Here is a 22391-nt window from a genome sequence, read left to right as displayed (position 1 = left end):
TGGTCTCCATAGTTCCAGGACAGCCATGGTTACATAGAAAAACCTTGTCTCAAAAACAAAAATACAGTTTGAGCATGTTTAGGGATTAAGAAGGTAAACACAGTTTAGAAAAGTATTTTCGTTTATTACCATTTACATGTCTTAAACATACATCCTTTGTAAATTAAATATAACGCTTTTTCTGTTTGACAGTAGCATTTGTTTGATCTGGGTTTTGCGTTTTGTTTCTTTCCCTCTTGGGTAACTTTGGCTGTAAAGATTTCTAACTTGGAAGAGCAGTTAGAGCAGTTTCGTGAGGAACAGGAAAATAAGAATGAGGAGGTTCAGGAGCTCCACATGCAGTTGGAAATACAGAAGAAGGGGTCCACCACTCACTTGCAAGAGCTCCAGCAAGAAAATAACTATTTAAGGTAATTAGCTGATAAAAATAATTCACATTGTTGATACTTTATATTTTTGTAAGCATTTGCTAGCAGTAACATTAGTAGGCTAATGAATTTGCATGGGACGTATTTGCTCAAACTAGACATTTGAATTCAGCATAAGTGAAAATATTTGAGATTGGTTTATCAATATATTTTTGGAATTACTGAAATAGAGTATCTTATTTTTATGTCATTATATGCACCCTATGTTTTTATAAGACTCTATTAAGGGAATATACTGAAAATACCATGTAATGATCATATAATTGTGATAGTTATTTTTGTCCCTAGGATGAAATACAAAAACTGGAGTTTTTCCTGAAAGGCTATGATCCCCAGTTTTGTCATGATCAGCCCATGTTGTTTGGGGAATTTTCAAGGCTAATTCAAGGAAAGAATGGCAGAATTGACCAGTTAAATGAACAGCTTGTTAAGCTTCAGGAACAACGGGAAACAGACATGCAGGTGTGCCCACTTCAGATCTGTCAGAATTGAGTAACCGCTTTTACCTTTTTACTTAGTTTTCTTATTTATTTATTTATTTTGTGGGTCAGAGCACAACTTGTGGGAGTCATTTCTTCTTATATCCTGTGAGCCACTGATGATGGATGTTTCTGCTCTGCCTGCTCCTATAGCCATTTAGTCCCAAATGGATACACAGAGGCTGATGTTAATTATAAACTGTTGGGCCAATGGCTCAGGCTACTTATTGGCTAGCTCTCTCTTAACTGTTAACTTGTTTCTATTAATTTAAGAATCTCCATGTAGTCTTTGCTTACAGGAGAATGCCCAGCATCCTATTTTCCTGGTAGCTGCATGGCGACTGCTTCCCTGCTTCATTCCTCCTCCCAGAATTCTCCTTGTCTTGTAGCCGCACCTATACTTCCTGCATGGCTACTGGCCAATCAGCATTTATTCATCAACCAATAAGAGAAACATATGTTTACATCATACAGAAGGACATTCTCCATCAAGCTACAGCTATAGCGCTTAGCTTGTCAGGCCTGACAGTGAAAACCCTGACCCACTAAACTATCTCAGAGGCTGTGCCTAAAATTTAAAACACAAAATAATGACAATTTTCCCATTCCTGTTGAAGTTCCCTAGGTGCTTGCACCTGAGTGCACAAATGTGTGTACCCATACCTGCATACAGATGGTCAGAGCAGGGCATTTGGTATGTTCTGTCGCTCTCTGCCTAAATTGCCTTGAGGCAGGGTTTCTCACTGCTCACCTTATTGATTGCCTCAGTTAGTCTAGTTGACCAGTGAGCTCGCAGAATCTGCCTGCTTCTGTTTCTTGGAGCAGGAGTCACAGACTCACACAGTCCTGCTCAGTTTTTCATGTGTATGCTGGGACTTTGAACTTGGGTTCTTGTGCTCAAAGAATAAGCATGCATAGCCCCTGAGCTATCTCCCCTGCCCTTCCCTATTGAATTTTAAACACAAATACCATGGCCAGTGATATGCCTCAGCTGGGGAAGGTGCTTGCTAACTAAATATACTAAAATTTCCTCTGTTCAAGATTTTCCCTTTGACAGCCACCCGCTGTCCACACTGTTTTGTACTTCTCTCTTTCCAAGAGAATGTACTGATACTGTTTTCTTCTGGGAAATCAACAACTCAAGGTTGAGCCACTTCACACTTCATAAAACTTCCAGAATGAAGTTCTAAATAAAAAGAGGTGTCTTGTTGGTTTATTTTAAAAAGAGCATTCCTGTGCCAGAGATAGTGTTTTGGTTTAGGAAATACTCATCTCTGTAAGGTCCTGCCTTAAAATAGAATTTCTAAAATGAAATACGTATTTATTGTTTATGTGTCCCTTTTTCATTAAATAATAGGCCATTAAAGAAAAAGATGAACTTATAAAGGATCTTGATGCCCAAATCCAATGTTTGATGTGTGAGCAAGGATGTGAGAAGAAAAATGGGGAGGAAGAAATAGAGCAGCTCAAAGGAGTAACTGAAAATTGGCAGGAAGAGTTGGCGAGCATTGAACAGAAGACAACAGAAATCACATTCCATCCCCCAGATACAGAAAGCCTCCAGTGTACACTAGATAAGGTGAGAGCTGAAGAGAAGACTTCACAACAAAAAGCAGAAACTGCCAATGAGGAAATAGCGTGCACAAAACGTACTCCTAAAGAAGCCAGTTGTAAAATGGATCAGCTAGCACAAGAACTATGCATCCTGAACAAAGGACAAATGGTCCAGGAGCAACTGCACTCTGTACCTATGGAAAGTGTTGCCATGGCTGCTGATGAGCTCCAGGCTGATGCACTGCAGCCAGAAGATGTCTCTGCCCAGGACTCTTCTGAGCTTCTAAAGACCCTGACTTCTGTCGGATGCCTTAAAGAAAACACCAAGGGTTACAGAAGTCTAGAAATAAAGTTACTAGGACTGGAGAGTTCTCTAAGAAAGAAGGATTTAGAACTAATGCAGTGTCATAAACAAATAAAAACCATGCAAGAGCAAGGCCAATCAGAACCAGAAATGCTTCAAAAGAAGAACAAAAATCTTCAGAGTTTACTTGAAGAGAAAGTAGCTGCAGCCATCGTTAGTCAAGCACAATTGGAAGCCTTTCAGCAGTACGTGAAGGGCTTCCAAGAGAAGAGAGCATCAGAACCTGAAAGGACAGATGGGCCCAATGTAAATCCTCTGACAGGAGACAACTTAGAGTCAGATGTCTACACATTATCTGTGAGAACCGCAGAGTTAAAGAACCAAGTAGCTGAAATGCATTCTAGTTTTATATCACAAAAACAACATGTGGAAATTACAGACAAAAAGTTTTCTGATACAGAAAAAATGCTACAGCTACAGATGCCTTCAGAGGAGGGCACTAAGAAAAGGCGGGAAGTTGAAGAAAAAGAAAGAAGCCTTCAAGATTTTGATACCTCTGAGGTTAGTGTTAAGTGTGAAGTTTTTTTCATTTTAATGTTTTACGTAAATCTTTACCTTTGTTCATTAAGTTGACTGATGATTTAATAATAAATCTGGTGTTTGGTTCATGTCAAACTTAGATGTAATGAGACTTCAGGAGAATACACTGTTTGTGAAGAAGAGGCTTCAGTTCATGTGGGTGATTTTCCTGTTTCCATGCAAGTGAGACTTGAAGCATGAACTGTCCTCTCTGTGTTCATCCTTAGTCCTGCATCTGATGCACACAAGACTTCACCGATTCCTTTACTGTTGTGTTCATTGTGCTTTAGATAAAAGGACAACATATAACATCACTCTCAAGAGATTCAAACAAAGTTACAGGTCAGCTCACAGATACCAAAGAGAATTTATCACACTTGTTAGAATAGAAAATTGGGCTGGAGACAAGCAAAGTGGAAAATTTGCTGCATCAGAGCCAATCCTGTAGATGGCTGCTCTGGGTCCCAGAGAGAGGGAGACAGCAAGGGTAGCAGCAGTAATCAGCTCCTTTTTAGACCCCCAGGAGCTCATTTGACATGGGCTGAGTGTTCCCCAGGAGTCAGTCAGTTTACTGAAAACATTGAACAAATGCAGGAGATACATGCTGCAGAAATTTCAGATATAGAATCCAGACATATTTCAGAAGCTGAGACTTTTGAGAGAGAACATTATGTGCAATCCGGTTACTGACTAAAGAATGTCATTCTTTAAAGAAATGACCCAGTGTTTAAAATCTAACAGATACCTGGTTTTCATAGAATATGTTTTTCAACCTCCTGTCATTTTCCTCTCAACACTGTGAGTGTGTGAGACATTTTTCATGGCATAGTTACACTTTGGCATCTTGTTGTGAGTTAGATGATGAAGTTCCTGTGTGGTTCTGGAGCCTACTGTGATTTCGTAATTCATGAGGGTTCCTTTCTATGACAACATCCACGAGAAGGAAAATTGCAGACTTGTTATTTGTGATTTGTGACTGTATGATAGAACAAATTGATGTCTTTGTTTCTCCCTTAACTATATCACAAAATAGGTGAATGATTCATTGGGTCTGGTTTTTCCTAAATCAGTCTTAAAGTCTCTACATTTTCTGTTGATGTCTTCTTTATTTAGGTGTCCTCCATTCCTGGATTGGTGTATTCTAATGCATAATTCTGGAATATTCAAACAAATGCAATAGTATTTTTTTAAAAGTGTATGCACATGTGTAATTATAGATGGTTGTTTTCTTAATTTTAGACTCTGAGTCTGATTGGGGCCACGGGTTTGACACAGCATCAGAAGGTGGGGAAGACGGTGAAGGTTCAGCTGGTGCAGTCCCAAGGGCAGTCAAGGTACTGGTGACAACCCTCATTTAGCTTGGCCCATGCCATCCCCACACTGAACAGGGTAGTCAGCTTGAAGTTACATAGAAAGGTTCTCTTCGAAGAAAGAATTGCATAGTTAAAAGTATCCCTGGGAATTTTTTTCACTTTATTTAGGTTTCATAGATGTTACAGTAGAATGTTGCAGAATTGATTTTTCTGGGATGTGTCTTGTAGCATGCTTTCAGTCAGATTTTTCCTCACCATGTGACCAAGTCATTTAGATGCTTTGAGATCATTCAAAGCTATGTGCTGTGCACTCAACTTGCTTGACTTACCTTTAAGAACAACTCCCCATGTAATCAGTTTTACAAGATAAGCTGCACATGAAGGTTTACTCTTAGATTTTCCCTGTTTCTCCCTGGCAACCCCTCTATGACACTGACTCGGTATGTGTATGTGTTAGGTATGGTCACGTAGTCTGCAATCCCTGGTGGGAGCAATGATGTTAAAAGCAGTGAATGACCTGAAAAAATAGCCTGTCAGCTTAGGACAATGCATTTATTTGTGGGTTTGCTTGCTCTGCTGGGTCCATGAAGTCAGATAACCAACTTCTTCCCTTATAAAAAATGTAAGACAAAGTCCCTTGTTCCTCTCCTTACCACACTTAATGTGCTGTTCAGTAGGTTGAGAGGATGCTTCTTTGTAAGGGAGATTGGGCTCATTCTTAGTTACTTTCTCTTATGCAGCTGTGTCACAATAAAGTCATATGTATGAAGAGTTTTCAAACCCAACTTTATTCTCCATGTTTTTGTTTGCCTAGATCATGAAATTAGTCTCAAGTTATTTCCCACATTCTTTCTTTTGGTCAAATCAGTGACTAATCAGTGAGTCTGGAATGAGTGTTTTAGCCAAATAGAATAAGGACCTTAGAAGTGCTAGCTATAAAAGACAGTTTTTACTCACCACTCCACAGCAAGCAGCCAAGTGGAAATGTTGGGATCCCATTTCTTGACTGCAGTGGTCTTTGTAAATCATTGGAGGTTGCTGAATCTGCTTGTTTGACTCTGCGTGTCTTGTTTTTCAGTCTTTGAAGTCATAATTTTGTCTTCACTACTTTTATTTTCTAGGGATTATTGAGAGCAGTCCATACTGAGGGCATGCAGATGCTTTCTCTTGCTGACTCCCCTGAGGATGATGGAGAGGACCAGCCTGAACAGAAGGTTTCAGAATATTGGCTAGAAGAGAGAAGAACTTTCATCTCTACTATCTTATCTCTTAAAAATGTAATTTCCAAAATGCAAGTGCAAAGACAGACTGAGGTATTCAAAGAGTATTTTGCTTCTAGATAGTTTTTTTTTTTTGGTTTTTACGAGACAGGGTTTCTCTGTATTGTTTTGGAGGCTGTCGTCCAGCCCGGCCTTGAACTCACAGAGATCCGCCTGCCTCTGTCTCCAGAGTGCTGGGGTTAAAGGCGTGTGCCACCACCGCCCGGCTGCTTCTAGATAGTTTTACATGTGTTTACTGACAATAATAAATCGTACAGATTTTTATATGTGTTTCATGTGTTACTTCATCTCTTTTTCACACTCAAAAACATGCTCTTTGAATTTTTAAAAAAATATATTTTGGTTAGCAGACTAGTATTTTTGGAATATATTTCAAGCATGCTTATTGGAAAACTGACTTTTCACATTTTGTGCTGTGCAGGTCTGTGGCCAGTCTCTGTCACTGGAGAGCCTCCCAGATTGGCGAGGTGAACTTTTGCTTGCCCTTCAGGATGTACTCTTAAAGGAACGGAGTGTATTACTAGCTGCCTTCCGAACAGAACTGATGTCTCCTGGAACTAGAGACACTGATGAATTGCTGAAATGTTTGCAACAGAGAGTACAAGAACAGGTATTAAAACAAAACTATTTTCAAGAGTATTTTTGAATAGTAAGAAAATTTTGGGGTATTCATTTGTTTTGGAGTCGTGAAGGCTGACATTTAATGGAAACCACTAAGAATGTATAGAGAAAACTATTACTTTAGATATTTTACCTTATGTTAAAAAGTAAGAAACACTGAACATTAATGAGCTAATCACCAAACTTAAGAAGTTAAAAATTGAGGTACAGAACAAATCCAAAGAAAATAGAAGGATAAAGTTGCCGTGCTCTGGCGCTAGAGAAAATTGGGTCTAATTTCCTGTAACCTCTGGTCACAGCTTCATTGGCCAGTTAAGGTATGATCTTGTTTTCTATGTGTGTATTCATCAGGCTTGCCATCTCTGGACAGAGTATAATGCAAACAGTTTACACAAGGAAGGGATTAGAGCCAGATTCAGAGAATTCTGTCCATAGTCCTTGTCTCCATACACAGGCAAAATGTCATGGTACCAGGAGCAAGTGGCAGAGGCTGCTCATCTCATGGCAGACAAGAGAGAAAGAGGAAGGGGCTAAGGACTGAATATAACCTACAGTTCCTCACTGAGGTTCCCCACTCCTAAGGTTTCCAGAGCTTTCCAAGATAAGATCTTCTCTGTTAGGGAACCACATGTTCCAAGTGTTCAACACATGAACTTGTGGGAAACATTTCACATTCAAACCAAAACATCAGTCATATTTAAGGTTACCTTATTGTCTATTACTGTTCTGTTACTGTTGAACATAGCCTGTAACAGTGTAACTTAGGTATGGGTGAGTGTTACCCAAGCACATACATATACCACACGCCCCCCCAATTTTTTAATAATAATCAAATACCGTAAGTCTCTTTTGCTCAATTTTAAAGCCACAGAATTAATTATTTTTCATTTTTACAAAAGCTATCAAATTCATTCAAGAGGGCTAGGCAGTGGTGTCACATGCTTTTAATCGCAGCACTCAGAAGGCAAAGTTAAGTGGATCTCCAAGTTTAAGGACAGCCTTGTCTACAGAACAAGTTCCAGAAAAGCCGGACCTACACAGAGAAATCCCGTCTCAAAAAAGAAGGAAAAAAAAATCCTTCAAGTTCATTGGCCACTGTGACATAGCTGTGATCTTGATGTAAGAGAATTGCAAGTTCTTAGTAGAACTTTTCTCTTAACCTAAGTTTTGTAAAGACTGGGATGTAGCTAAATGATAGACTTCATGCCTAGCATAAATAGAGTCCTCTTCCCCAGTGTTTGGAATTTTAAAAAAAATCAGGAACAAGAAATTGAAAGCTTGAAAAAACCTCTGCTAGTAACCAAAACTAGTAATTAAAAGTCTCATAGCATTAGTGTGCCCAAGTCTTGACTTTTAAATACATTCTCCCTCCAAAGGTATTTTAGTTCCTTGGAGACCTGGAGTTTCTAGGGCTTGAACATGGGAGGCACAAAGCAAAACCTAGAATCTCCTGCTTTTCAGTAAAGAAATGTTTATAGAATTAAGAGAACGTGTTAAAAAGCTCACAGAAGCAGACCTGGAGGCTTACTCACTGGTCACATTTAGAACATTTAAATATCAAGCTATCTAAATGAGATAGCACACACCTCTAATTCCAACACTCAGGAGGCAGAGGCAGACAGATCTCTGAGTTCAAGGCTATTAGCTCAGTATTGTTTGACAAAACTTTTCCTGGGAAACCTATACACATACACTCCCCACCAAGAAAATAAAGATAGAAAAAACTAAATGATAGTGTTAGATTATGAAGCAGAATAGAAAAAGAATTCATCAGGTCATATTCATAAATAGATAAAATGTCACAGTAGAATGCTACCTAGTCAGGGTTCTAGAAGGAACAATTTAATTAAGGACTTCTTTACTAAACGTTATTTTTGTTAAGTAATAATCAGTGGCGGATTGTTTGATAATATTTACATAATTGTGAAATAAGTCTCCAGAAGATAACCTTCTAATGCAAAATAGAGACACCTCACACACACCTCCCAGCTCAAGAAGTCAGTCTGCCAGTGATGTCAGCTAACAGACTTGGGCTTCTGTTAAATGTATGAACAGACGGAAAAGCAAAGACTGAGTGCTGATGGACATGCAGAAAAGCAGTATCAGGCAGCAGGATGGGAAAAGTGTCATAACACAGCAATTCTGGCAGCTTATGAATTTGCACATGATTTTATCATACAGTCTAGCAGTCACTCACACCATACATCGGACAGAAATGAAAACCGAAATCTTGTTAAGAACCTGGGTGTAGACTGGAGAGATGACTCAGCAGTTAAGGGTCCCTGTTGCTCTTGCAGAGGACCCTGGTTCAGTTCCCAGCACCCACGCGACAGTCATTCATAATTCTAGTTCTGGGAGTTCCAGTGCCCTCTTCCCACCTCCGCTCTTACCAGCCACTCATGTAGCACATACAGGAAAGCAGAACCCATAAAGGGATGGAGAAATCACTTTCTACATAAGTATTCACAACAGCTTTATTTGTAATTGTCCCCAAACTAGGAACCACCCTTTTGTCCTCCAATGGGAAATGGACCAGCTGTGGTACATCCCTACAGTGAGTTGTAACCCAGTAGGGGCTGGAGAGATAGTTCAGGGGTTAAGAGTTAAGAGTAATGCTGTTCTTCAGAGGACCTGGTTCCCTTCCCAGCATGGCAGCTCACAGCTGTATGTGACACCAGCTCCAAGGATCCAGTGCCCCCTCTGGCTCTGATCCTACATGCTTGTGGGCACATATAAGCTCACACAACCACATGCGTATACATAAAGTAAAAGATAATTTCTAAAAATAGAGAAGAGAAAAACGGCTCAGTAGCTTAAAAGAAACAAGCTATTGGTATCCTCAGTATTCTGTATGCCTTATAAACTCTAGCCCACAATCCCCAGCCAGAAAGTCTGGGAAACAGGGAGGACCCTAAAAGAGAAGGGGAACAGGACAGAATCTTCTGAGGTGATTGGGAGTATGGGGGGGGTGTTGAGGAAGTTTGGAGAAAGAGAGGGGTGAAGAGGAGGAGAGAGGAGGACATGGGGAAGCAGGAAAGTTGAGTAGGGGGAAGAATAGAGGAGAGAAGGATGAGAGATACCATAATAGAGGGAGCCATTATAAGTTTGAAGAAAGATCTGGTTCTAGTGAGATTCTCAGAGGCCTACAAGGATGATACCAACTGGCAATCTAAGCAATAGTGGAGAGGCTACCTTAAATGCCCTTCCCTATAACGTGATTGATGACTTCCTTGTGTGCCATCCTAGAGCCTTCATCCAGTGGCTGAAGGAAGCAGAAGCAGATACCCACAGGTAAACACTGAACTGAACCCCTGGAACCCAGTTGCAGAGAGGGAGGAGTGATGAGCAAAGGAGCTAACACTTGGTGGGTGAAACCCACAGAATCAGCTGACCTGAACAAGGGGGATCTGATGGACCCCAGACTGATGGCTGAGAGGCCTGCATGGGACTTATCCAGATCCCTGAATGTGGGTGTCAGTGAGGAGGCCTTAGCATCCTTTGGGGCCTCAGGCAATAAGTCACCATTTAGCCCTATCATCCATATGGACTTTGGGAGCCCATTCCACATGGAGGAATACTGTCTCTGCCTAGACACATGGGCCCTGCCCCAGATCATATGACAGACTTTCGGGATCCCCCAAGAAGGGCCTCAACCTCCTTGGAGAGTAGAGTAAGGATTGGGGGAGGGTAAAAGGAGGTGGGGGGAGCTAGGATTGACATGTGAAGCAAATTTGTTTCTAATTTATATTAAATTTTAAAAATAATTTAAAAAAAGAATGAAATATTTAAAAAACCTCTTAAAATGATACAATTTATACTGATAAGGAAGAGATGAGTTGGACTGGAGAGATGGCTCTTAGGTTAAGAGCACTGTCTGCTCTTCCAGAGGTCCTGAGTTCAATTCCCAGCAACCACATGGTGGCTAACTAGATCTGGTATCTGGCATGTACATGCCAGAACAGTGTATACATAATATATAAATAAATGTTAAAAAAAAGGATGTGTTCTTGCCAGGATTTGAGGCTGGGAAGAAGCTGTGACATCAAGAAGAGTCTTTGCTGAATGACTTCAGTACCCTGACTGTGGCACATGAAATGGATCTCTCCAATTGATGCGGTTCCATAGTGCTGGATACCAAGAAAACAACATGGATATAAAACTAATGGCATTTAATAACACTTTCATGGTCCTTGTTGTAACAATTGGCTGTAATCAAAATTTTTCAAGGCCCTTTGATTCAAAAGCTTTCACTCAGTTCAAAAAGAGGTACCACAATAAGTGTAGGATCTAAGTCTGAGGGCTATAGAAAAAGAATCTTCTCACGACACATTCATTCTGTATATTGTTCTTTCTTTACTATTCTCTATTCTAATTCTTTTGTCTGAATTCTCTGTAATTTCTTAGCTCAAATTCCAATTCTAATGCTTTTTTCTTTCTTCTTTATTTTTCTACATACTTTTCCTACATTCTTACCCCTTAAATTTCTGCCAACTTCTCTATCCAGGTGCTATCTCTCTCCTCTAGTAAATTTCTCTTTCTCCAAAGGCTTGAAACAAAGGATAAGAATTACAGAGTCAGCTTTTCATTGGTCAGGAAGACATTCCTAGGCTAAACAATAAAGGCAGAGCCATTGCCATGGCAACATAAGACCCCAAGGCCATAGGAGCAAAACTGTGACCAGACAGGGAGGGCATAATGCCCAATAACAACTTTAGGAAACTGGCAGGTGAAAAGCAGGCATGCTTTAAGATTAATGTGAGGTTAGCTTGGGATAGCACTTTCCTATCTGCAGGCAGAGAGAATCCAGAATACTCTTGTTCTCTGTCTCTCTGAGAGCTATTACTCAACAACTTTAGACCTACTATGATTCTTTTTTAAATATTTATTTGTATTTTGTTTATGTTGATGTTTCCCCTGCATGTATGTCTGTGTGAGGGTATCAGATCCCCTGGAATAGGAGTTATAGACAGCTGGGAGCTGCCATGTGGGTGCTAGGAATTGAACCTGAGTCTTCTGAAAGAGAAGCCCATGCTCTTTACCACTGAGCTATTTCTCCAGCCCCATCCTATGATTCTTATCCTTGGGCATCTGTGAATATTAATAGAGGTTGCTTTGCCTGGACACTAACATTGACCAGCTGTCTGCCAAGGAAGAAAACTGTAGGAGGGCAGACTTCTAAGTTTATACTATGACCTGGTTGAGAGACCAAGGTTATTGATTGTGATTACTTTCTTGCCAGAATCATGCATTGTTGAGGGAGTCATCCAGTATACCAGTGCTTAGGGGACAACGTGCCCAGTAAGTGATTAATACACTGCTGGAGCTTTTGTAGTGAATCCCACCATAGAAAGCTTCACAGAGAATTAACAGTAAGGACAGTGACTATCCAGAAAGCAAATACTCCCACTGCCCTGCATCTGGGCTCCTCCATCAGAATGTGTGATCCCCGTGGGTAAGTTTCGCTGTTTGTCAACTGAGCTCTCACTGCATAACCCTGCTATCTGTAGTATGCTGTTTCCAGTTATGTCAGATGTTATCATTGGAGAAAGCTAGCTGAGGTTTAAACCAAGAACATTGGTTTAAACTAGTACAGATAAGATTGTTTGTTTGGGGGATTTGTTTTGTTTTGTTTTGATTAAAGAACACAGGACAAATTAGCCTGTACTCTGCAGATGTTTCAAGGTTGCCAAAGACTTACTAGTACCACTTTTCATTTTCCTGGAAAGGACATTTGATGAAAACTTTTGTAAGGACCCCATGTTAGATAGCATAGTAATGTTCATCACACTTGCCAAGATTATTGTGCTGTGTAGAATGCTTTGGCCCAGAGAGATATCTCAGCAGGTAAGGACATTGACTGACCAGCCCAGCAACCTCAGTCTGACCCTGAAACCCACATGGTGGGAGGAGAAAACCAATCCCCACAGATTGTCCTCTGTTCTCACATGCTCACTGTGGAGCAGAAGCATGTACACAGACACAACCAACGAGTAAGTAAATAAATAATCAAAACAAGATTGTTCTGCTTTCTAGGAAATTCACAGCAATGTTTAGAAATTAAGGTCCATCTGTCTCCAACAGACCCTCACAATTTTTTCTGGACCAAAAATTGTGAAAAATATTAATGACAAAAATTTGGCATGTGGGCTCCATTCTTTGTCATTCAGACTTCCCGGTTTTCACTTCCATTATCTCTACACCTCTCTTTGCTTAGTTTTTCATTTTTCCTTTGTTACAGAGCATTGAGTATCAAGCAGCTATGGAATGTCTCCAGAAAGCAGACAGAAGGAGTTTGTTAGCCGAAAACCAAGTATTACATGCTCAAATCAGTGGCAGGGAAGTGACTCTGAACAGAGAACAAGAAACTGACACTTCAAGCCAAGGTATGTGCGCCCACTGGTGTGGTTCCACATCCACCTGAAGCATTCAGTTTGTTTTATTCAGGCAAATTATCGCATTGCACAAAGGGGATAATCGATGTCATTCCTGTCAGGGTTAGTAGTGAAATAACTAGGCAGTATGTTGACAGGGGTAAGCTCTTTGGGTTTTCTTCATTGTAAAGCATTTTTTTGAGAAAAGTCTTTTGATCCTCTCAAGATGTCTACGTAAATAAAGGGGAATCCACAATAAAAATAGCTGCTTACTTTTAATTATTTGTAATGTGTAGTTTCCATACAGAAAATTACAAAATTCACTTGCAGACTATAACAAATTATTATATGGATATGTGGGGACATTACTTACCTGTCAAGTGGAACTTGCCCTTATCCCAAAAGCTTGCCACATTCTCCTCCTTAGAAACTAAGGGAATCATTTCTTTTCATCTTTGGTTTTCCTACCACTTTATGAATTCTTAGACTGTATATGTTTATAAAGTTTTTATGGCTTTGAACTTTTATCAATCTGTGTATATTTTTGTGTCTTGTTTTTTTTCCTTCTTCTTCACTTTAATTTTAAATAGCTTGCTTCAAATGTCAATCTTAGTTCCCTCTCCCTCCCCTCCTCCTGCACCCCCCACCATTCCCCCCAGCCTCCCACCCTATCCCCACTGAACCTTTGGTAGCTTCTGGTGGTAGCTGTTGAGGATATCTAGAGTCTGTCATTTCGCTCAGGGCAGGATCCAAGCACTCCCCTAAGAGTCCAGGCTGAGAGATCATCCCTCTTTGTGTTATGGACACACGAAGTCCATTTGTATACCAGGGATAAACACTGATCTACTGCCCAGGATCCCCATAGGCTGCCCAGGCATCCTCACTGACTCTCACTCTAAGGGGATCTGGATCAGTCCCATGCTGGCCTCCCAGCTGTCGGTCTGGGGCCCAAGAGCTCCCCCTTGTTCAGATCAGCTGTCATTGCTGGTTTCGCCAGCCCCTTCTTTGCCCATTTGCTCATCGCTCCTCTCTCCTCTCACACTGGGTTCCATGGGTTCAGTTCAGTGTTTAACTGTGGGTGTTTGCCTCTGCTTCCATCAGTCACTGGATAAAGGTTCTAGGATGGCATATAATGTAATCGTCAAGTTCATTATCAGGAACAGACATTTAGGGTGGTCTCTTCACTATTGCTTAGCTTGCCAGTTGGTGTCATCCTTTTAGATCACTAGAGGTCTCACTGGTGCCAGATCTCGCTTCAAACCTATGACTCCCTCTATTATGGTATTTTTCATCCTGTTCTCCCCCTATTCTACCCCTCACTCAACCTTCCTGTTCCCCTATGACCTACTCTCTCCTCCTCTTCTCCCCCTCTCTTCTTCCCAGCTCCCACTCCCCACCCCCCATGTTCTTAATATGTTCAGGAGATCTTGCCTCATTCCTCTTCCAAGTTTCTACAGCTGTCTGTAAGTTAACTTCTGTTGCTATGGAGAGTTATCTCTAACTGTATGTGCAAATTCTGTGTCTGAACCTTTGGTAGCTTCTGGTGGTAGCTCTTGGGGTCAGAGCTGCTACCAACACTCCTCTGAGATGTCTAATACACATGAACATCTTCCCAGCCTCCTAGGAAGTGAATCATTAGGTCATAGGATGTGTATCTTCAATTTTTTAGATGATGCCCATTGTTTTACTTCTTTATTGAGAGATTGTCATGTCTGCCAGGCTAGCCTGAAGCTTTGTGCAGTCAAGGGTGACCTTAAGTTCCTGGTCCTCTTGTCCCTACTCTCCCAATTCCTGGGGTGATAGGGAAAAACAGTCCTGTTGGTGTGGCCCTCACTAACAAGGTGTGAGTGTTTTGTTGCTTAACATCTTTCCTAACAGCTGGTATTGTCAGACAAGTTGCCAGTCTGCTGGGTGTGTTGTGCACAAGTATTGTGGTTCCCTTTACATGTTCCCTTTACATGTGATTATAGACCAGTTGGATTGTACTTCTGTGTGTGCTTAAGGGTTACTTTCCCACTTCTCATTAGGACATGCTTGAATCAAGCTTGTTAGAGAGGAGTGTTCATCATGTCTGGTGCGGGCTCTTGCTACATCTTTACCCATTGTGTTTCATATAGTTTTAAAGACAGCACAGGTTTGAAGTCACCATGTAGGATATCATTTGTAATTGAAAACCTGAATCAGAGCTGGGTGTGGTGACTCAAGCCTGTGTTCCCAGGATTTGGGAGACTAATGAAGTAGGAAGTTTGCAAAGTTTCTGACCAGTCTGGGTGGGGCGACAGAGTGAGATCTTATCTAAAAGAAAAGGAAAACATAGCAGTAATAGTTGGATGATTATAGTAAGGGTCCCATTGAGTAAGTCCTGTAAATATTGTGTATGACTATCAGAAATCACTTGGAATTTTCACAATGAATGGTTGTTGTTCTGAATATAAAAATATATAAGTTCTTGTCTATAGCATCTTATGAGCATTAAAGTTGCTTATTTTAAGTCTTGCATCCATTAATGCATTGTTACACCTTTGTCATTCCCCTGTGTTTTTACTTCTGAAGGCTTCCTTCATAGCACTCTAGGAAAAAGAAACTTCCTAGAAATTAACAGTTTGAAAGACTGAGAGCAGTTGATGGTTTCTTTGTAGTATTCTCCTACATTGTGGATGAGTTCTTAGGTGCAAAATATTTAGCAATCACACATGAGTTGCCAGGCCATCTTCTAACCCCTTTCTCATTTCCTGTAGAACTCCTCGACTGCAAAATGCAACAGTCTTGCAGGCTGGAGATGCAAGGTCAGCACGATGGCATGACAGACAGAATGGCTGAGCTGTAGGAACAGCTCAGTTCAGAAAGAATGGTGGTTTCAGGATTAAAAAATGAACTTTCACGGATACGGCTGGAGCTAGAAACCACACTGAAGGCCCAGCATGAGCACCTAAAGGAATTGGAAGTATTCAGGTGTGCCTCTGCTTTGATGTGAGGGTCAGAGGGGAACTGTGCTGGCTTGTCATGACCGTTATGTACATAGCACACACAGCAGCAGAAGCATGGGTACATCGATAAAACTGATTTTTTTTTCCAAATTTAAAATGCAGTCATTCAGTCCTTCCCTGTGCTATGATTTCTGTTCCAGTCAGCAGTTATTAGATGTGGTTTTGGTTTTGATCTTGCTACTGACTGACTTTAGGTGATGTGTCATCTCATGCTTCAGTTGGCTAGTAACTGCCAGGTGTTTGAATTGAGCACGCATGGGGAAAGGATGTATTACTGATATAAATACTGAGATATGCTGCTTCCCAGAGGCATGCTGCGAGTACACACGTTTTGACTTTTGACGTTGATTCACACACACAAATTCACATGATTTCTGTGTGCAGTCAAAGACAAAAGGTTTTAGTTATTATTTTCTTTTTTTCAATGCATTGAGTTATTATTTACAATAGTAAGTAAACCGCACTATTAGAAATTCCAGTTCATTTGAAGTGAACCAGCCATGAAGCCTTGACTTGACACACTGTAGTGATTATAATATGCCTCAGTATTGGAGTGCAAGTTCCTTTTTATGATGGTACTGTTCATCAAAATAATGTTAAGTTCATGTGTTTCCTTACTTAGACTAAAGGCAAATGAAGTTCATTTGCTTAGCGATACATTAGCAAGAGAACGGAAGAAATCCCAAGAACTTCAATGTGCCTTGGCAGCAGAGAAAGCCAAGTCAGGCCATGACGAAGAACAGGATAAAGAACTTAAGGTATTTAATTGTGCCTTCATATATAAGTATCTAAAATGTGAAACTACGTTCCATTAATGTGTTGAAAGGTTAGCATAAGAAAACACATATTTTAAAGATTGTCATTTGGAGAAATGTACTCTGCTTTATATTTAGCTGAAGAAGGTTGTGTTTATATCCTTGATGCAAGCAAGCCATTTGGCTGTCTGAGCAGTTTCCACTGTCTGCTGGATAACATGTCTGTCGTCAATTACCAAATACTTCCCTGTTGCGGTAACCAAATCCATTGTCACATACTTTAACAGTATTTTTAAGATTAACATGTTCATCTAAATTACATTTTCCCTCCAAGGCTCTAAGATCCACTCTAGAAGAGCAGAAACAGAGGAACATACACTTAGATGAACTTTTGGAACAACAGAGGCAATTACTAAATGATTTGCAACAACAAATAGAATCACAGAGAATGCTATATGATACGCAGTTGTCAGAAGAACAAGGCCAGAACTTAGAGCTTCAGGTTCTTCTGGAGTCTGAGAAAGTTAGGATCCAGGAGATGAAGGACACCCTAGACAAGGAGCGGGAGCTGCACAACAATGGGGTGCAGCCCCGGCCAGGCTTCCCTCCTGGGGAGCTACTTCAAGAGCTGCAAGATCAGTTAGAGGAAAAGCAGAAACGCATAATCAAACTCGTGAATGAAACTCAAAAGTACAAACTGGATTCCTTGCAAGTGAAACACCAGATGGAGAAGGACAGGCAGGTTCACCAAAAGACACTGCAGGTGGAAAAAGAAGCGAACAGCCTGGGCCAGCAGAAAATGGAGGAGCTGCAGCGCAAAGTGGAGGAGCTGCAGCGCCAGCTGCAGGAGAGCAGGCAGCAAGTGCACAAGCTCGACCTGGAAGGGGAGAGGTTTCACAGGCTGATGCAGGGGTTCCAACAGCGGGAGAAGGAGCGGGAGTGCACCGGAAAACGCCAAAGTGGACAACTCCTGTGTCAGAACATTAGTGAGGTGAATGTTTGTTTCTTTCAAATGTGTACAAGGACAGGAGAGACAGCTCAGTGTGCCATATCTGCAGACCTGGGCTCAGTTTCATATCAATGCCCACAGACCTCCAAATGCACCCTGTGGTATGTGGCTATCTGCACACACAAAATGATAACTTTTGTTTTTGAAGTTATGAGTAATTTTAGTATTTTAAGATAACCTCAGTATTTTATAATATTTTAAAACTTAAATATATTACTGAATTATTTAAATAGCTATATTCATGACATCTCAAAAATAGTGTCTGTAGAACTTTATTTGGAATTTGGATAGTAATTTTGTTCCCTCAATAAAGAAAATGAAATGATGCTCATTTGTGAGTATTTTCTTTTTCTGTCCAAAATTGCCAGGGTTCTACTTGGAGTTTTACTGATGACAGAACTAGAAATTGGGTTCTTCAACAGAAAATGGAAGGAGAGAGCAAAGACACAAGCTATGCAAAATTGATGGAAATGAATAGAGAAAAGGATGACTCTAATAATGACGTGGAAATTATCAGACAGAAACTTCAGCATGTGGCTACGAAACTTCAACAACATATAGCCCAGAAAGCCTGTGACAGGTTAGACTTCAGCCTGCTCTATAGAAATGATACTCTTGACAGGTCAGGCAAGAGTAAGAAAATGCTGGATATTGGTTTTGATCTCTTTTGTTCAGACTGCATCTTACTATGTAGATCTGGCTGACCTAGAATTCACCAGGCTGTCCTCAAACATACAGGGAATCTTCCTGCCTCTGCTTTCTGGGAGTAAATGCATATAACACCACACCCATACCAAAGGAGAAGTATTGTAACGAAAATGCATGTCCACGTTAGCAGAACTTATACATCTGAAAACAGCTAACACCTTGAACCAGAAAGGGGGAATATTTAAGAGTAAAGTGAGAATTGAAACAGAGTGGCCCTTAGCCTCTAATGTGTGTTAGTGACACAGAGCAGCCCTTAGCCTCTAATGTGTGTTAGTGACACAAACAGAGCAGCCCTAGACACTAATGTGTGTTAGTGAAACAGAGCAGCCCTTAGCCTCTAATGTGTGTTAGTGAAACAGAGCAGCCCTTAGCCTCTAATGTGTGTTAGTGACACAAACAGAGCGGCCCTGGACACTAGTGTGTATTAATGACACAAACGGAGCACCGCTAGGCTCTAGTGTGTTCGGAAGTGTTATTGGGAGGTCTGTTTTAATTTTTGTCTTTTTCTTAAAGACTAGAGGTTGAAGTATCAGATAAAGATGCTTTAATTTGGGTTCAAGAAAGAATTGATCGAATTATTTTTCGAGTACAGAGACTAAGGGACCGACAAGAAGATGAGGTAAGACTTTTTCAAGTTCTTTGTAGAGAGAAAAAAATCAAATGAAATCATGAACTGTTTAAAAATTGGTAGACTATTTTGTAAGAGTTTTGATCATATTTGTTTGCACAGTGTTTCTCTTCCCCAACAAGAAGAAATGCAAGTTGGGGGGGAAATTACCATTCATGCTGTTGGTGTATAATTAACCTCTTATAAAGAGACCCAGCTTCTTGAGAATATGGTTTGGCTTCCCTGTCCTCCCACTCAAGAGCTCAGAATCAGTCCTGTCTGGCATCCTCACGGGTAACTGTTCTGCGGAGCCTCTTCACTCCCACTCTCTGACATTGTACATTTGACACTTTCGACTTCTTTAGGAAGTATTTCTGTTTTTCCTTTTGTTGGTTGTGTTATTGTTTTCCTATACACGTGTCTCTGTGTAACCCTGGCTGTCATGTAGACCAGGCTGGGCACGATCTCAGAGATCTGCACACCTCTTCCTCCAGAATGAAGGAGTAAAGGCGTGCTCCACCAAGACCTGCTGTACTCACTTTGTGAAACCCCGTTTTCCTTGTGTTGTCTGTCAGTGATCTCCCTTCGCCTGCCTCGGTTAGGTCTGTCTGCCTGGCTTGTTTCTGCATGCATCGTGTTCCTCCCAGGACTGTAAACCTCCCAGAACCCTACATGAGCTCTTGTTGGCCTTGCTGAGCACCTGCTGTGTTCCAAGTGCAGCTTGAGGTCCTAGGGATTTAGTAGACAAAGTGACAAGAATTTTGCCCTTGTGCAGTTACTGTCTACTGGACTGTTGTGGTGTAGGCCTTTTACTGTGACCCAGGCTCATATTTTCAGTTAGCTACTGGACATCTTTGGGTAAATGTTCCTAGTGGTGACCACTTAGGAGCCTCACAGACACAATCAAACCTAAACATTGTCTTCTGCTGTACCTCTGTTCTTCATACCCCTTTGCTGGTTACGGTCTCACCCAGTTTGGAAGGCTGGAAGTCACCACAGACCATGTTCCTTCTCTCTTACCTGTACATGTAAGCAGTGATAAGCCATGTAAATGTCCACTCATGTGCCCTTTACTCCGCGCCCCTAGTCACTGCCTCGGAATTTCTTATGTAAACTGTTAGAACTTCCTATCCATACAGCCAGGGATCATGGACGTGCACCTTCCCCAAGCTGTTCTGCCTTGCACACTGCTGCCAAAGGCCTCTTGCAAACATGTACAGTTTGTCTGTGGTAGCCCCTCCTAAAGTCTTCCTCGGCTCCTGGTTGACTTGTTTAGGTCTGTCGTCATAAACGCAGCAACATTTAGTGTGTCTAAGCACCTCTAGCTCTTTGAGAGAAGCATCTTTCATGACTTTTGCCCATCTCTGTGGGCTGTTCCTGCTTCCTGTTCCTGCCCAGCTGTTGGCCTGCGTGGCACCTGCTGCCTGTGCCCCTCCTGCTTCCTCTGCTCTCCCAGGCTGTTTGCCTGCCTGGCAAGTTTCTACTATTGGTAAGTGTCAGTTCATGGAGTCTGTTTGTGTCAGCACTTGTTTACTTTAATATAAGGTTCTCCTGTACATGCGCATCTGCATAACTTTGTGTCTTTTTTTTTTCTTCCCAGCACAGCTTAGTATCCTCAAGTTCCTCTTGTGGCTCTCTAATAGAAATGACTTTGAAACAGAATTCTGAACTAACCGGACATATTAACCAACTAACTGAGGAAAAGAATCACTTACGGAACATTATCATGCAACTGGAAGAACAGATAAAGTTTTATCAGCAGACAAGAACTGGTAGAAGCTGTGTAAGTTTGTTTTTAGAAGTAATTCAAAGTTCTTCTCTTTAGTTCTACTTTTAACCATAGTGTAAATAATGTCATGTACTTCTCTTAGTAGGATATGTGGAAAGTATTATACATGAAGACAATAATAAAATTACCAGTTATTGAGGGACGCTTCTTTACCACCCTCTGGGTTATATACAAGCAGAATTGCTCAGATGCATCCAGTCTTGTCCACAAGGAAACCAAGTCATATTCAGTCTAAGATCTAAATATGTCTGTGTTGCCTGAAAGCAGACACAGTGAAAGACATGTCCAAATGTAAATACTGATTGTTGTCTCTTCAGTTACTAGTTACTAGGTTTATAACCAAGTCAAAAATGATGTTAATCTGGGCAGGGCATCACATTCCTTTAATCCTAGCACACAGGAGGCAAAGACAGATAGATCTCCGTGAATTCACAGCTACTCCAGTCTACATACCAAATCTCTAGGTCACTAGTGAGACCCTTTCTTTAAATAAAAATAAATAAAAATAAAAAACTTATACATTTCAGGATAGTAACTTACTCTCTGAATTCAAACTGTATTTACCCTTATATTTAAAGGTAGAAAAGGCTGTCAAAACAACCACATAGCCATGTAAGTAACTTGTTCCTGCGGCCACCCTGAGACTCACTCACACATATCCATGCTGGCTTCTGTTACTACAGTGATAGAGAGATTCAACAGACTGTGAGCTTCTTGTCGTATTAGAAGGCCAAAGCTAGGTAATCCACTGTGATGTCGTTCAGTCATCTTGAAAACGTTTGACAGGCTATGTCTGTGCAGTCCTCTAGATTTTCACTTGATCGCGGTGCTAACATCGAGGACATCATTGCTTCAGAAAAGGAAGTCTGGAACAAAGAGAAGTTGGCTCTTCAGAAATCCCTGAAAAGGGCAGAAGCGAAAGTGTGCGAACTGAAAGCAGAACTGAGAAATGATGCCTTACATCAGAATCAGAGCCCTGACTCCGAGAACGCTGCCTTCAAGGTACACACCTCCCTCCTGCTGGCCCTGACTGAACAGACCACACAAGCATAGTTGCCTCTCAGAGCCTGTCCTTAGGCAGCTCTTTTCAATCTGCTATGGTACAATGTCTACCCAATCACAGATCTGTAGAGAGGCACACCCAGACTTGCAACACATTCAGCTCTGCTTTTCTTGCTGTCAGCAGTGTGATCCTATTCCCCAGAGTGTGGTGTCCTACTAGATGAGCAGAAGTGTTCTCTTTCAGTTCCTAAGCACAGCTCTGTGACTGTCCATGGAAGAGCATCATGCCTCGTGAGATGAAGGCAAAGTAAAGCTGCCTTGCTCAGTTAACCCAAGTCCAAAGTAGAAAGGAAGAAAAGTAGCTGAAGTGCGCATACAGAGACGGAAAACACTAACTTGTTTGTGAACCTAAATGCATGAGGGACCGTAATTTTAAAAAAATGTCAGTATTTTAAAAACCTACACAATAACGGCCAGAATGTTTGCAGTAAATTTAAAAGGGCTGGGCGCAAATAAGCACAAAGCATAACTGGTTTTAGAAGTTGTACGCCAAAGGCTGTCTCCTGTCAGCTTGACTGACACAGTAGTTGAGAGTCTAGGGCCTA

At 41.1% G+C, this 22391-nt stretch overlaps 1 protein-coding gene across 1 annotated transcript in view; it reads left to right on the top strand.

Annotated features, from left to right (window-relative positions):
* Positions 1-716: 716 nt before the first annotated feature.
* The window catches only part of LOC121138469 (A-kinase anchor protein 9-like), a gene marked incomplete at its 5' end in the record, with an annotated part of 29368 nt that continues 7693 nt past the window's right edge, over positions 717-22391 (top strand). The window contains 13 exon segments of the mRNA XM_040741151.1: positions 717-890; positions 2265-3326; positions 4562-4678; positions 5779-5970; positions 6359-6547; positions 12797-12941; positions 15668-15881; positions 16539-16674; positions 17006-17662; positions 18049-18260; positions 18902-19007; positions 20596-20778; positions 21586-21786. Of these exon segments, the coding sequence (XP_040597085.1) occupies positions 717-890; positions 2265-3326; positions 4562-4678; positions 5779-5970; positions 6359-6547; positions 12797-12941; positions 15668-15881; positions 16539-16674; positions 17006-17662; positions 18049-18260; positions 18902-19007; positions 20596-20778; positions 21586-21786 (3588 nt within the window).

This window comes from Mesocricetus auratus, unplaced genomic scaffold, assembly GCF_017639785.1.
Source record: "Mesocricetus auratus isolate SY011 unplaced genomic scaffold, BCM_Maur_2.0 contig_13323_pilon_obj, whole genome shotgun sequence".
Classification (NCBI taxonomy): domain Eukaryota; kingdom Metazoa; phylum Chordata; class Mammalia; order Rodentia; family Cricetidae; genus Mesocricetus; species Mesocricetus auratus.
Note: the sequence above shows the minus strand (reverse complement) of the source record. Positions and strands in the feature narration are given on the sequence as shown.